The sequence below is a fragment of the Mustela lutreola genome, chromosome 1, assembly GCF_030435805.1.
Source record: "Mustela lutreola isolate mMusLut2 chromosome 1, mMusLut2.pri, whole genome shotgun sequence".
In the NCBI taxonomy this organism is placed as follows: Eukaryota; Metazoa; Chordata; class Mammalia; order Carnivora; family Mustelidae; genus Mustela; species Mustela lutreola.
In genome coordinates, this window is record NC_081290.1 from 112,581,751 (window position 1) to 112,597,858 (window position 16,108).

Genomic DNA, 16,108 nt, shown 5'->3' on the forward strand with positions numbered 1-16,108 from the left:
ATTTACTAAGTCACTGAGTTGGGATCACTATCTTTGAATCCAGTCTGTTGACTTAGGAGCAATGAGTAGACTTGAAAGCAAAATTAGAATGAACTTGTTTTTTTGTTTGTAGCCAATAATAAACTGGATCACAGTAATCTAATTGCCCTTTTTCCAACAAAACCTTAGAGTCTATCCATTTCTAATATTGACTGAGTTTGTTTGTTTTTGGCTCAGAAGGTCTCAGGGGAGCCTGACTAAATAGAAGTTGCCTAAATGGAGAATGCAAATGGACTTTTTTTCTCTTTCTGACTCAGATCTCCTGGTGGTACCCCCAGACCTCACATCGGCCGCAGCCATGTACAGAGGACCCGTCTATGCTTTGCATGATGTCTCAGACAAAATCCCAATGACTAACTCTCCAATTCTGGATCCACTGCCCAACCTGAAAATCAAAGTCTACAACACCTCAGGTGCAGTCACCCCCCAAGATGACCTCTCTGAGTTCGCATCAAAGCTTTCTCCTCAGATGACCCAGTCCTTGTTGGAGAATGAGGCCCTCAACGTGAAGAATCAGAGTCTAGCGAGACAGACTGACCCATCCTGTACTGCGTTTGGCACCTTCAACTCTCTGGGGGGTCACCTCATTGTTCCCAATTCAGGTAATTCCTAGATATTTAAGTTACACAGCTCTTGAAAACGTATTTTTATACCCAAATCTTTTTCGTTTGTTTGTTCTTACGAGGCATGAAAAGTTAGTTGTAGTCTAATCTAACCCAAATCCACTTTTGATGTAAATCAACAGTACTTCAGACAAAATCAGCCAAACCATTCATCTTTTTCCAACCAACTCTGAAAACACTTCCTCTAGAAATATTATACTCACAACTTTCTGCCAAGGTGTAATTTAGAACTGTCACTGACCTTCTTTTTAATAGAGCTTCAGAAGGCAACGGCAAGCGAGAAGTGCTCACTGTTGTCATCACACTTTAAAAGGACAAATTAATTAGAAAACATATTAGTTGGGTCGCTTCCAATTTACTGTAGGAAGCAGTACTTCAGAATACTAATTTTTAGATCAGAGGACATCATGGTAGACATCAAATCTTTATCTATTAACTCTTTATTACACAGTCTTTAACCTCAAGGTATTTGTAAGGTACCCACGCCCACCTCTGATGGATCTGTCTGGAATCATGACCTTATTATGTGTAGTATATACTTTTTTCAGCTTATCATTTAGGTATCTACTTCTAGAAAATAAGTCTCATAAAGGTCTTTCAAGGTGAATTTATGTTAGTGACTGATAATCTTTGATTAAATTTAATATTTTTAAATCAGCAAGGAGTTTGTGTCTATTGGTCCTAAGAGGATTAATGGATTCCTCTGTGAGTCTATCTTAGCTCTTTTGGACAAGACTAAGTATTTTGCAAATACAGCAAAAAGGAACAATTTGATTGACCAAAGTCCTCATGTGGCATAAACAAATAATATAATGTGTAAATAGCCATAAGCCAAGTTCTGTATAGAACCAGTGGATCTGCAGATCTGAATATGAACTTGTCTTTGATTCTTTCTCTTATTCAGTCCCCCATTTCAATGCCTTGCCAATTTGTCACACCATCCCTTTAAAAGTATATTTTAATAAATTAAAACCCTTAATGGAATATCATTTTTCCTTTTATCTATACATTTTACATAGCTGAGATCATATATTATATATGTTTTTTCACCTTTTTCTCTTTAATTTTCATGCTAATGTATGCTCTTTGAAATCATGACTTAAAATACATTTTTTTAAAGTTTATCAAATAAATAGATCAAAATATACTCTCTGGTTCCTTTACTGCTTGAACATGATATTACTCTCAAGGCAGGTTTTTTTTTTTTTTTTCCATGATATTCACTGGATTCTACATTTCCTTCCCATTTCTACACCTGTCACTTTTTCATATATGAGTTATTATAAAGGATTCTTGAGGAAGATAACATGTAGTAAACACTTTCTGTATACTAGGCGGTGGTAATTTACATACATTATTTTACAGCAAGTTTCCTAACCTGTGTTAGGCCTTACTCTTACTACTTTACATTCACAGTTTTATTTCATTCCTAAAACATAACGGTACATTTTATTGTTCCCATTAGAAAACATAAAAATACCAAGGGTCGGTAGGCCCATGTGTGGTCTTCCTGCATCCACTCTGTGCCTCAGCAAACAAACTATTCTGTACCCTAGATGCCATCCTGCTTCCCATAGCACCACAGCTCTGATGTTAACTTTTCTTCTCAAGAAGGCCAAGACTCAACATTTTCAACCAGTCACACAAAGGCCTTTGAATAACTCTCTTCACACTCCAATCTTTATTCTTGAGACTTTCCAGCACAGTCGGGCAAGTTTCCTTATTGCCCTCTGCTCATTCGGCATATTCCATTTCCTCGCTAATGAAATTATAAGTTACTCAAAGACAGGAACACTGTCTTTTACTTCTTGGCATTCCCTATTCTGCCAAACAGGATACTTGCCATGGTGCTCCATAAATTTTTAATGAGCTGAAAAGAAACCCCATTTATTGGAATAAAATCGTGGAGATGAGTATCTTCAGGTTGCTGCCCACCCTGAATTATTCTTTGCGATGACGCTGCGTGAGGCGGGCCTCTTCTTACAGTGTGTCCTCAGATGGCCATCATTGGCGTCTCCTAGCAGCTTACGAGAAGTATAAATTCTCTACGGCCCCTGAGTCAGAAACCCTAAAGGTGAGACCCAGTGATCTGGGTTTGAGCAAGTCTCCAGGTGATTCTGATACAAGCTCAAATTGCCAAGCAGCTGCTCTAGGCCCTGTTAATTTAGAACAAGCTTGACCCCCACCCCCTACAAAATGGTATCAGTTAGCAACTACGTAAAAAACTTGCTTGGCCTGCTGTGACTAAAAACTAGCAGTTGTCTGATCATTTCCTAGAGTTGTCCATGATGAAAGGAGTTCTTCACCAGTTATTATTCTGTTATGGCAAAACACTGATGCTAACCAGATATTTCAGAAATCAATGCTTTTTGATATCATGGATGTTACAATTTCCCTGACTTTGAATTTTGCGGGGATTTTTTTTCTTAAATTAGAAATGATGCATCATTACAGCTGTTTGAAATTTGAAGAGCGGTTGTTGGTTTTCCCCTCGTTTTACAAGGAAAACAACAGTGGAACCATCTGTCTATTCCTTAAATAAAACAAGAGTTTAAAAAATGACATCATTCCTTTGAGTAATTCCATAACAGTTCAGAGGGAGCTGTGGTAACAAACAAGGCCAATAAGGAAGGAAGGCAAGGCAGCTTTGAATATTTACATGTCTTTAGAGAAAAAGCAGGCTTGTGGCTACATGGCCACAAACTCACAAACTCTCGTTCCCTTTCACTTGCTTCAAAGGCATTCTGTGAAGTTTCCTTTTGATTCATAGGTCTTATGTGACTGCTTTTCTCTTTTGCTATTCAGGAGTAAGCTTGCTGATTCCCGCTGGGGCCATTCCCCAAGGGAGAGTCTACGAAATGTATGTGACTGTACACAGGAAAGAAAATATGAGGTAAATATGCTTTTTCTGGTGCGCTTGACTTTATCAATGTCTGACCTGGAGGAGAATTGTGCAATCGAAAGAATAAACCCAACATATTTTTGTCTTGAGTGCCCTGCTTCCAACATAACCTTTTTTAATCCTAGACCTCTAAAAGGTCAGCTTCTCTTTATCTTTGAAGCTTCAGACACTTTTGCAGATCTTGAGTATGGGCTGAGGGCCAGAGACCTTTTCTCAAGTGGACATGGGGCCATTATAGCTGAAAAAAAAAAGGCCAGAAATGTGATCCATAGATCGTCTACAGAGATAGGTGGGTAGACACAGAGACATCAGCTTCATGTGGCCTGGCTCAGGAATCCAGCCCTTTCCCGTTATAGGGTCAAAGGCCACAGAGATTAGACAACCCCTTAACCTCTGACCTCCCACCCCCACGTCAGCCTGGTACTTTATCCTCACCTGCGGCTTCTTCTTTTCGTGACTCCCCCTAGCTTACATGTTATCAACCTCCTTCTTGTGTTCAGCACTTACAAATTCCGTATCGAGCCTTTCTAAAGGGATCTAGGGTTGATTAAAGCTAGATTGGATCATAAGGCTTTGTTTTGGATGTGTCCTAATCATAAAGATGAGGTGATTTTAAGTAAAAATAACAAGGAGGTTTAGAAGTCCTAAATAGGATTTTCCGTCTGGCCTCTAACAATCTAACAAATGGTCTCTCTTGGTTAGTTCCCACATAAAACGCGTGCACTAAATAGTGCTTGAAAGGCCTGATGGATTAAGGCTTCTGAAGTACACTGAGATCTTAAAATAAAAGACGTTGTTGAAATGAAGATCCTTACACATAATTATCATTGTTTTTCCCAAGGGGAAAGGCATCAGCTCTTCGGTCCTGAGCTACACATACAAAGCCTGAGTGACAAATGTCGAACTGGGTTACCATTATAACGCATTACACCTTCTGTCTTCCCTCTCTCGTCCTCAGAAAAACATCCATTTTCAGTCTTGTTCTTCAAAAGCCGAAGAGCTCTTTTATCATGCTCTCGGGTGGAGATATTGACATTTATAATCTGCAGGACCCAGAACATTTTTTTCCCTCAGGTGGTCTCCTTCCGCCTAGACAAACACTAGCCTAAGAAAATGGCAGAGTTCCTTGAGCCTTATTCATGCCTTAAATTTGAGCAACAGAAAATTACTATGAGGCTCATATTTACTCACATCCAATATTCATTTTCTTCATTCCCAAGGCAAAGTAACATTCACAGACCCACAGCGCGCCCTTCTTTTGCCGCAGGAGAAATGAAGAGAGGCCATCTCTAAGATCCCTGTATCTGCATTCTGTCTTCTTCCTCCTGTCCAGAGTCAAGGTTGGCACCACGTTCATCTATCCCCCTCGAGGCCTTTGCCAACATGACACTTTATTGAAACAGAAGTGAGGATTGGCTTGTGCTTTAGGCTGAGAAGCAGGGGGGTGTTCGTGTCTCTTACTGTCCGTCTGACCACCACCATCAAGCCTGCCGGGGCTGCTCCGGGGGGTGCTGAAGCTTCAGTGTGTGTGCATTCACACACCTTGTAGGGTTTTCCCTCCCATGACATAGCCAGCACCCTGGCCAGAATAATGGCGCATTTTAAGAGTCTCATGCTCTACCGACTGAGCTAGCCGGCCACCTATAATGGCACATTTTAGATGAAAGAAAGAGAAAACAATTAATAAAGCTAGACACTTCTGCTTTGAGGTTTCTCTGCCTTTGACTCTAAAGAAAAGGAAACTATAAATCACCTCTCACTATCCCCGCCCCCTGAACTTAGGTACAGAGGGAATCACTCTGTTGAACTCAGTGCACATCAGAGAAGTTCTGTTTATAAAAATGAAGCTAGAGAAACCCCTGAAATCTCAAAAAGAAAATACACACAAGAGACCATGAATCGAGGCACAAACACAGGAAGATCCCCGTGACAAATAATGAGAAAGTCCTCTCTTCACTTCTTTTCTTGTTGTGAACAAGATGCATTTTTCTTGTAGAAGCACAGGGACAAGAATGTGTTTTAGGATATCTTAACAGCAGAAGACATAGTTCCATTTATTCACCCTACTTTTAATCTCATTTTTTTCCCCTCACTACAGCTCTGTGAGTTATGCTGAGTTCCAACTTAAAGATCAAAAAAAACTAGTGCCCCAGGGAAAACGAGTCACGAAGCCGAGCTTTCACAGTTAACAGCTGAGGGAAGGCAGAATTCACAGCCAGGTGATCTCACCACGAGGCTCTTCCGCTCTCTCACAAGCCATCCATCCCTCCTTTGTAGACAGCACCGAGGCACACCGAGCCTCTGCTCCTTCCTTAGGGCATTCTTGAACATACTTTCTTTCTACTGCTCACTGAGGACCCTTTCTATCCTCACGTGATCTGAGACAGAACTTCTAAGAGAAGATTGGGAGGACATCAGGAGATATGAATGGTACTTCAACTCACTCACAGGACAATTTTGGCCATTTTTGTCCATTCTCTTTCTCTCCGATTCCCTTTATTGCATCCCAAACTGGGTGTTTTTCCAGCTGGCTGGCATCCAGCTGGTCATCTGCTGATGTGAACTGTCTAAAGGGAGGCATGAACTTAATTACATGTGGCAGAGTGGATGTGACAAGGGGGCCTTATCATTACTGAATATGCTCTAAGAGAGAGCCCTGAATGGCAGACTGAGCAGCCTAAATGAGCTGCAGAGATGGGACAAGCTGTCTCTGACAAGGGGCAAAGCCGCAAGGCCGTGCTCGTGATTTCTACCTCTCCCGCTTTACAGATCTCGGGAGAGGCCTTGGAGACTCTGTTTCCCCCGTGGATACAATTTCCATGATGAATGGCACTAATGTGGATCTTTTTTGCCTTATATGCAGTAGCAGTTTAAAATAAAAACAAACAAACAAAAAAAGACCAAGTCTGTCTCAGACTGAAATTTTGCTCTTTGTCATTTCTTATTGAAAAATAATCTGAATTCAAAATACCAAGGTTAATTTCCCCTTTCTATGTGTTCTGTCCTTGCTTAGCTTTTTTCTCAAAAGGCCAGGAAATCAACTTAGACATTCCAAATAGAAAGGTAAATAGAATTTTTTTGGTACACTGTGGGGCCCGCCATGAAAGGACTGTGAGCCGCCGAGTGATGTGAGAATCACGGTGCATTTTAAAGATTGAACTGGTGAGGAAGGTAGGCTGGATGAGTTGGTGGAGGGAACAGGAAGACTCCCTGGAGGCTGGATGCCTGGCTGAGCTGTGAGGGGTTAGGGGAAGAAGCCAGGCCCGAGCCTGAGTCTGGAGGATGGAAAGGGAAATACATTTCAGGAGAAAAAAAAAAAAAAGATTTCACCACCGGTTAGAAGCGTTGCAGAAAAGTGACGAAATACAATATGAATATGTAGAAGCCTGGGGCACTGGGAAAATTGGGAGTGCAACTGGTTCAAGGAGGAAGGACAAATTCTGATTTTGATGTGGGTAGTGTGTGCGGATAGGGATCTGTGATTAATGCTGGAGAGATAGTCCGGGAGTCACCAGGGTGTGGAGCCTCTGAGGGGGAAAACAATGCAGAGGCAGAAAGAAGAGAACAGGGGAGAGATCTTTGGGAAACATTCCTATTTAAGGTTTGGGTGTGATGAGCCAAGCTAAAAGGAACACATAAGGATAAGGCAGATAAACACGGAGTTTGCATCTGGCATGGTAAGGAATACCGAGCAGCTCCTCAGTGAATGTTTCTGAATGAAAGAATGAATGATTGTAAGTGTTATGGAGAAAAAATCAAAAGTAAAGAGAGTTTCAAGATGGTGAAGTGGTTGACGCGGTTGACACAGGTATCATTAAAAGTAAAATGTAAAGAAAGAGAATAATGCAAGAAATCACTGGAATTGTCAGGGGCCGGACATTGGTGGCCTTTAGAAGTTTTTCAAAGGATGAAATCCAGGTTGAGAAGGGTTCATGGTGTGAGTTAGTGTTGAGACAATGTAAACTGTTATATATAGGTGTGAGGATAAATAATAAAAAGTATGTTAGGCTAAAGGGCCAAAATTCTGTTATGTAAGTAATTGTATAGCAGAAAGTTTTCATTTCTTTAAGATGTTTTTGGAACTTGGTAAAATAATAGTTGACATTATTATTTCTTGGAGAAACTCAATGATATTCCCCTTTTGAGTCCTCAAGCTCTTATACAGCTGTAGAAAGGCTATAGGTATAGGGGGAAAAGAGTGGAGTCCAGGTAGATTTAAATCTTATTCTCTCACTGTTCTCCACAGTGTTCACATACCGCAGTCCTACTTATAATGAAATGGTTCAAGGTGATTTATGAAAACACAGTCTTTACAATGAGAGGAAAAAATGGTAAATAAGTGGATGAAAAAAATGAGAAAATGAGAAAAGATAAGATTTGAAAAGATAACAAAGTCAGGTGAGCAGTTAAAAGTATAAAACATTTCGTGTGATTCCCAGTGTATTTCCTGGTACTAGGTCATGAATTTACTCTTCCAAAGTTTTCAAGAGGGGAATGTGATAAGTTTCAAAATCCATGTGTCCATGAGGAAAAATATGCCCAAAAGAAGTTCATGTATTTCTCCTTTCATTCCACATAAAGAAGACATTTTTTCTTTGTTAATACAATGAACAACATCCTTAAAATAAAGACAGCAATGAGTTTTCACAGGGCTCCTTCTGTTAGTGTCCCTCAATGTTAGGAGATAGTATAAGGTCCAAGTATAAATACAGTAAAATAATTCCACAAGGATTCATCAGTTCAGTCAGAGCATAATACTTCGCTGTTCTGGCTTCATCCAGGGATAGATTCTGGCTTGTTTAGGGAAATGGTGGCAAGCCCTTCAGAGCGGCTTCCATAATTTTTTTTTCCTCAATTGAGCTTTTGATAGCAACTGAGTTAGATATTCCCTGTCAGATACCCAGAGTGCAAATATTTCAAGTTGCCAGTTATATGTGAAACCGTGTGCTTCAAAAGGCAGCTGAGGCTTGGGTGGGATTGTCATCCTGAGAGACCTGACAAAAGACATGTATGTTAATAGAAGGCATCTTGTCTCCACAGAGGTGGAAGGAGACAGATTCTCTTCAAGAAGTAATGTTGAGCTTGCTCTAGCAAATAGGCAAAAAAAAAAAAAAAAAAAAAAAAAAAAAAAGTCTCAAGGCCCTAAACCCAGATAAACCACCCAAAACACACCACTCTGTGAAAGAAACTAAATCACTTGTGCTTGAAATCTAGCTTTGCCTGTTACTAGTTTGGAGGCCGTAGGCAAGTGTGTTAATATCTCTAGATTTCAGTTTCCTCTTCCTGAAAAAGAAGTAAAATAAATACTTATCCTTCCAGGTGTGCCGTGAGCAGCAAATGCAATTGCTTTTATGAAAGTTTTGTAAATTATGCCCTTCTGTGTAGAAGTTCTCCTCACTTGATAACAGCAAGCAAGGGATGAGAAAAATCTTTCTGACAGGAAACTCAAACTCCTCTCTGAGGGACTTTGTCCCAGAGGCTTCAGAATCCACCCAACATTTACCATATTATTCTCGCTGGACATTGAAAAGCCTTGAAAACTTTAATTATTGTTCCTTACTGACTTTTGACTTAATTGCTGCTTCTGCAGCTGATTTTTGCTCCGTGTTCATTTCCATGTCATCTGCAGTTCATTTTGAGAGAATGTTCGCTGAAGTATGTCAGGTAACACGTGTGACATAAGGGGTGGAGCCCACTGCAAAAACATGAGTCAGGGGGCGCCTGGGTGGCTCAGTGGGTTAAGCCGCTGCCTTCGGCTCAGGTCATGATCCCAGTGTCCTGGGATTGAGCCCCACATCGGGCTCTCTGCTCCTCGGGGAGTCTGCTTCTTCCTCTCTCTCTCTGCCTGTCTCTCTACCTACTTGTGATCTCTGTCTCTCAAATAAATAAATAAAATTAAAAAAAAAAAAAAGAAAACACGAGTCAGGCTTATTTATATGTATTTTCTACTAGTTTTGTTCTGTGTATTTTATTATCCTCTCTTCATGGAAAGAAAGGAACTGTGGACTTAAACGTTGTGACCTTTGGTTTCACACAGTTAAATCTTGAATCTTCCCTAGGTCACTGCTTCCATGTATGCTTGGAAAGGTTTCCAGTTTCAACACTACTTCTTTCATCTTGAAAATGGAAAGATTCTTATCATGATTTCTTCTTTGTGTTTCATTCCCCATCTTGAATTCCGCTTCACCACTTCCTTATTCATTACATTCTTGTACCTCAGTGGGTTAATAAATTCCTTTGACACCTACTGCCCCTTCCTTCCCTTGCTGTCCCTCCTCCAAGAATGGTGCCCATCAATATTGCATGCCAGGGGTGTGCTTGGAGGGTACGGGTCTGACAGCTCCCCAACCCAGCAGGGAGGCTGCTCCCTTCTGTTCCAACTCAGTGAGGAGAAGAACCCCTCCTCTTTCTGCCTCAAGCACCGGCTGCTAACAGCAGACTGAGAGACAGATGTTTCCAATCTCCAACTATATTGCAAGGACCACTTGAAATGGATTCCACTTAAATCTCCTTCCTTAAAAGTTTCATGCTCACTTCTCAAGGTACACTTGTAACTGAAAGGTGAGAGTAGTGCTCACAAAAATGTAGTCACTGGTTTGTTTGTTTGTTTGTTTGTTTTTTTCCATCATGGTAGAAAAAGTAGAATTAGCAAGAATAAGGCTACTGCTTAGGACAGATAGTATAATATTAACTATGCCACAGTGAGACCAGAACTTCACCCATGTTAAGAGAATGAATTTCAGAGTAGAAGGAAGGAAGAAAAACTGGGTTAAAGGGAAATGAAAACTAAGGGGTAAAGGGGATGGTAAAGACTTCTTAATAATTGTATTACTCCAAAAAATACATTTATTCCAAAAAATACATTTCTAAGTACTTTGATAAGTTTAGTTTTAATAAAACTGTGTCATTATTCATTCAGGATAGAAAGATGGCAAAGACTAAAAGGAGATAAAAAGTATTTTTATTTTCTAAATAGGAAGAAAGAAAAGCCATAAGTTGGTGAGATCCTTGCAAAATTTTAGAATGAGAGGAAGCAGTGATAACCAAGTCTTACCAAGGAGAAAATATGTCAAAAGGATAATAATTGTCAAGAGCTAAGGACTCTCAAGGATTTTTCTTTACCATAGCTGCCACAGTTCTGTGGATGTTGATAGATGACACAAGACTCCTGGGTCAGAGACAAAGGACAGTTTGTTACTCACAGCAGAAGCACAATCAAGAGTTTTACCATTTTTGTGCCAAGCCCTAACACCTCAGATCCAAAAGGGAGAAGCAGAGAAAAATCACATGATATCTACCTACTCATTGGTTGCATTCTAGGAAGGACCTCTAGCTTAGAGAACTTGAGTTTTTTATAATAGGAAGTAGACATGTTTGCCATTTGCTCTAAAAATAAGTAGTATCTTTATCTTCTAAGGTGATTGCTATATAGTTGTCTTGAAAAGACATACAGAAACATGAAAGATCCGTGGAGAATTGTATTCCAAGTATATGTATTCCAAATACACACACACAGATATATATATATATATATAGTCAGCTGCCATCATTCATTGAGTGTTAAATTAGGGTGAACTATAGATATAAGCTAACTTCTAGATTATTTAGTAGTTAATATATTAACCATAAACAAAGAAAAAAATCTTAAAGGAAAATCCTTCTTAAGTGACCATCACAATTATAAGGGAATTTGATATGTCCACTAGAATATCCATGTGAATAAAATGGAAAGATGTGAATCGGGCAATGGATCTTTTAACTGGTTTATATTTGGCTAAACCAACAAATTCAGATTATTGATGTCAGACTGGAGAGAGTCTTCGAGTAGTATTTTTGAAAAGGTCTTTGCCATATTTTTGTACTACAATGCTATCAATGATTAGAACGAGACCATAAATGGCAGGCATATTAGATTTACAGTGGCTAAAAGACTGGGATATTTGGCCAATATTTGGAAGAAAGACAGCATTAAGAAATAGATGACCTGAATTTTCTCTGAATCTTAAGGTGAAATTAAATAGCTAAATACAAATTTCTGTACATAGGTTCAAAAACCATCACTGCAACCACAAAACTATAGAGTTAGCCTAAGAGCCTTTCATGTTAGGAATACACTGAGTGGTTAGCTTTAACAAATTACTTGATCTTCTTGGGGTTCCATTGCCTCATTTTATAAAGGAGATGCTTAACCATATTATCTCCATCTTCCTATGTAACTGAAGCCAGCAATAATATTTATAAATAATTACTTGACTGAGAATAATCTAAGGCAACAGTTCAGTGAGGCATTTATACAACTACATATTCCAAGTCAAGGAAAATAGTAGCCTACTATGCTGGCTATGTAAGCATAATATTCATTTCCAGATGCACAGCTTGGTGAAGACATTGGAATACTAACAGACATCTATATAAAAGTGAAGATAGAAATATGGGGAGATATCTGGAAACCATCCTTTTCTAGTTGAAGTTCAAAAATTGAGGCTATTTGGTCTGAAATAAAGAAGAGTTTTCAGAGGCATCATAACAATCTCTAAATATTTGAAAGGCTCTGATGCCAAAGTGGAGAGAAAGCAGGCCAAAGATGTGTGAAGAGAAGTGTCAGGAAGGCAAATTGCATTTATCCTAAGAACTTTCTGTAGATTTGAATTGGTAATAGATGAGATGTCCCCCAGTAGGAGTGGAGTACAATTTTGAAGGTGTTTGAAGCACTATCCATATGTCAGCATATTGTAGAGGGGTTCCTCCTTTGAATGGACGGTGGCGCTTGCTGACCCCAAGGGCCCTGCCTCCTCTGGAACTCTTGAGTTCGAGAGTTCTTAGCCACACTGTTCTGACAGAGAAGTTATGAATATTGTTGTTCAGAAGGCATTGACTTTAGTCCCAGTGCTAGCACTTGTTAGCTGTAAGACTTTGAGCAATCCATTCAATAATTTGGAACTATTGCTCACATATCAACTGATACCTTGGGTTAATCTTTCCTTTTGTTTGTTGATTACACTCATGTTAGGGAAAGGTCTTAAGACAATTTTTTAAAATGTGGAAATAAAGAATTTAGATCTTTGAAGTTCTTTCCACCCAGAGTCTCTGAGTATGAAGTATACAAGTAGATTTCATTTTAAATTCTAGAACTATAGAATACAGTTCTATATTCTCTCTGGTCATATTTGAAAGCATGAATCTGCTCTACTAGCCTAGATTATTCCTGAAAGTCATTTGGAAGTTTAGCTCTAGGGTGTCCTTACTCTGAAGTGATTTTTTTTTTTTTTTAAGTATTTCTCAAGTTAGGTCCTAAAAAAATAAAAGTATGTAAAACCCTGTGAGAGCAGTGGCAAGTATTATCAAAAAAGATGGTTATGTAATCTCCCAAGGACTCTGTTCCTTCTTGTTCCATCCTAAAAGTATTGGTACATGAATTCAGAGGAAATTACCAGAGGCAGACCTGTGTCTGGGGGAAGGAGATCAAAGAGATACTGGCTGATTCACTGTTACCATAAATATCTCCAGTCATGAAGACTAAATAAAGTCTTGGTATAAAGGACATTTCTTCCCATTTAATTCTCCCTCTCCCTCCAACAAAAAAAAAAAAAAAAAAAAAAAAAAAAAAAAAAACAAAAAAAAAAACCTAAAAAACAAAAAAAATTAAAAACTCCCAAGAAGAAACAATTTGTAAAACTTCAGATCTAAAAACCTCAATGAGTACGTAGTAAATGGATGCTATGCAAATGTCACCGGTGCCAATCTCTGCTCTTCTCCTAGGCCTCCCATGGAAGACACCCAGACACTCTTGACCCCTGTGGTGAGCTGTGGGCCTCCCGGAGCTCTGCTGACCCGCCCTGTCATTCTCACCATGCATCACTGCGCAGATCCCAATACCGAAGACTGGAAGATACAGCTCAAGAACCAGGCAGTACAGGGACAGTGGGAGGTGAGCATCCATTAGGATAAAGACGGAACACAAGAAAAAATCATGCAAACAAACTGGAGTAATTATGGGGAGCTTTTTATTTTGAAAGCAGAGCATGAATTGAATTTTAGTTCACACTCAAAAGAAGAGAGAGAGGGGAAGAGAGTGTATGAGCAGAAGGGAAGGAGGGAGAGAGACAGGTTCCTGAATGCTCTATCTACTGATGGGTAGGCACAAAGAAAATGGTGGTCAAGCATTTGCTAACTCCTAGGGGAAAGTATATTTGAGAGTCTTACACAAGTCCCTGTTGGAACATACATACTATGTTTTAGGATAGGAAACATCTATATACTTTTGAAATTTGAAGGTAGAAAAACATTGCACCTGGGACAGAAAATGGTAGACACTGTAGACGCATACAGGGAATATAGTTCTTCTGAACTGAACTTGGGAAAACAGAAAGGGTGCCTCTCCCAAGCTCTGCTAGAATGAAGAACACCTATGGTGTCTTGGCTCTCTGTGGCGATTCCCATCATAACTTCCTAAAGCTAGTGCCTTAAACAGATCCTGTTCTTCACATCAGAATTCTTCAATTAGCACCCGAAGTTACAAACAAAAGAATTTGTTAGTTTACCATGAAGATTTTATACCCAGTAACTAAAAACAAAACCAGCTTGCATATTTTCATGTCATCCCTTGAAAAGACAGTATCTGTTGTTTAGGTGGGAAATTGCCCACTTAAACATTACATTTTAGAATATTCCAAAGAAGGCATATTTCAGGAATATGTTCATTGAAAATGTCTAATAGTTTTGAAAGCTACCCCTGTATTTTCGTGTAATCATTACAAAGCATCCAACCTATATATTATATACTTTGTGATTACTTGTGGTATTTTTCTTTTAGGAAAGAAATTTTTAGAAAAAAAATGTACATGAAGAGTCAAGCCTTTAATATTATAGGAAAAAGTAGTATTACAATTAGAAAGGCATCCCTGGGATTACTATAATTTCCTTCTTAAGGACATGTTCTCTTGGCCACATGAGGGGATCACTCCTTGCCAGAGGACCAAAAATCCAAAACTAAAGTCTAAGTGTATGCTTTATGTTAAATTATGACCAGACTTAGCCAGACCTAACTTCCAGTCCATTTAAGCTTGAAATGATTTATCTCGAAAACATCCCAAAGTCTTAATCTCAAGTGATTCTGAATTGTTTGTGCAAGACTCTGCTTGATACCCTATTACCTTATTTCTGGACTTCAGTAACAATAACAGTAACAACAACAACAAAATGAAACAAAGAAATAAGAAGAGTAGAACAGGGCGATGCTTAAGAATGCACTCCTAGACCTGCGGCAGGGACAGGGTGCATCTTTATTCTCTACTATGTCTTACTGGGGGCTTTCTGTGACATGCTTCATGGATTCGTTTCAAGGATTGCCCTCACCCTGCTGGAGGGGAAAAACAAAACAAAACAAAACTTATTTTCAGGTGTCCTTTTGGGCTAAAATAAACTTGAAGGTACTGAGTTTCTTTCTCTCTTTACCGGTGCGGTTTGAGCTTCATCTTTGAGGATAGGCACAGTTGAAGAAATGATTTCGTGGATGGCATTACCCCCCCACCACTGTCGTTCAGATGATGTTGCAAGGCCTAGCTAATAAACAACCACCCGAGGTGGCAACTTCTTTCATATCTTTGTTCAGCCCCAGAGACTCAATTTATGATGACACATTCATTCATCTTTTTTTGACAAATAGCTATTTGCTCCCCATGAGCCAGGCCCACTGAGCTGCTGTGGGAATCAAAGCAGATGTAGTTCCTGCCTCTGTGGAAAGAAAGTAGCCTAATGGGGAGGCAGAATCAGGCCCACACATGTATTTTATTTCTCCCACATGAAGTTTTCTTTTAAATTTGAATTAATTAAAAGTTGGAAAATTTCACATGAAAAATGTGAAATTCCAGCTTCTCTTGAAAAATTCAGGGTGGTTTTCTCACTGGGTCTGCATGTCTGCATAGCTATGATGAGCTGAGCCCAGTAGAGGCTGAGCTCTTTAGTCAGGCTTGTGCTCCACTTTGCCCCAGTCTCCCCCACTCCCTATTGTCTTCTGCCCTACCTGCTTCACAAGTTCCTATTACCTGGCTGCCCCGAGATGCATGCGGAATTTTGACCCTTGGTTTATAGGTCCTACACTTGGCCTTTCAAATGATTTTCTTCTCTGGCTTGAGCCATTTGCATAAATCAAAACTTAGTTGAGTTTGTAACTATTTTAACAATATTCAGCACTTCCATTTATTTTTATTTCTTGCTAAATATTTTCAAAAGCTGAAAGGATAGGCTGTTTTACCAGAGAAAAGCATTGAGCTTGCTATATTGTACTTTCTCCAGGGTCTAGCAGCCCAGATTACTGAGGAAAAGCAGTGTACTGCTTTGAAAAGTAATTGACAGGTGAGTTTGGGAAAACAATGTAGAATGGTGTTGCATAATTCCTTAATTTCTCTAAACCTTTTTGAACCCCTAGATTTTTAGGGAAAACTTACTACTCTATAATGACATTGAAGTAAAACAGTACTTCTAGATTCAGTCAGACCCTTAGAGATTCAAACATTAAATTCTCAGAAATCAGTAATAAACTCAG

The 16,108-nt window shown here is 39.4% G+C and overlaps 1 protein-coding gene across 2 annotated transcripts in view; it reads left to right on the forward strand.

Annotated features, from left to right (window-relative positions):
* Positions 1-16,108, forward strand: part of UNC5C (unc-5 netrin receptor C) — a 369,403-nt gene that overhangs the window by 323,637 nt on the left and 29,658 nt on the right. For both annotated transcript variants that reach the window (XM_059172547.1, XM_059172551.1), the window contains 3 exons: positions 297-641; positions 3,468-3,555; positions 13,324-13,492. In XM_059172547.1, coding sequence (XP_059028530.1) covers positions 297-641; positions 3,468-3,555; positions 13,324-13,492 — 602 coding nt within the window. The remainder of the gene's footprint in view (positions 1-296; positions 642-3,467; positions 3,556-13,323; positions 13,493-16,108) is intronic.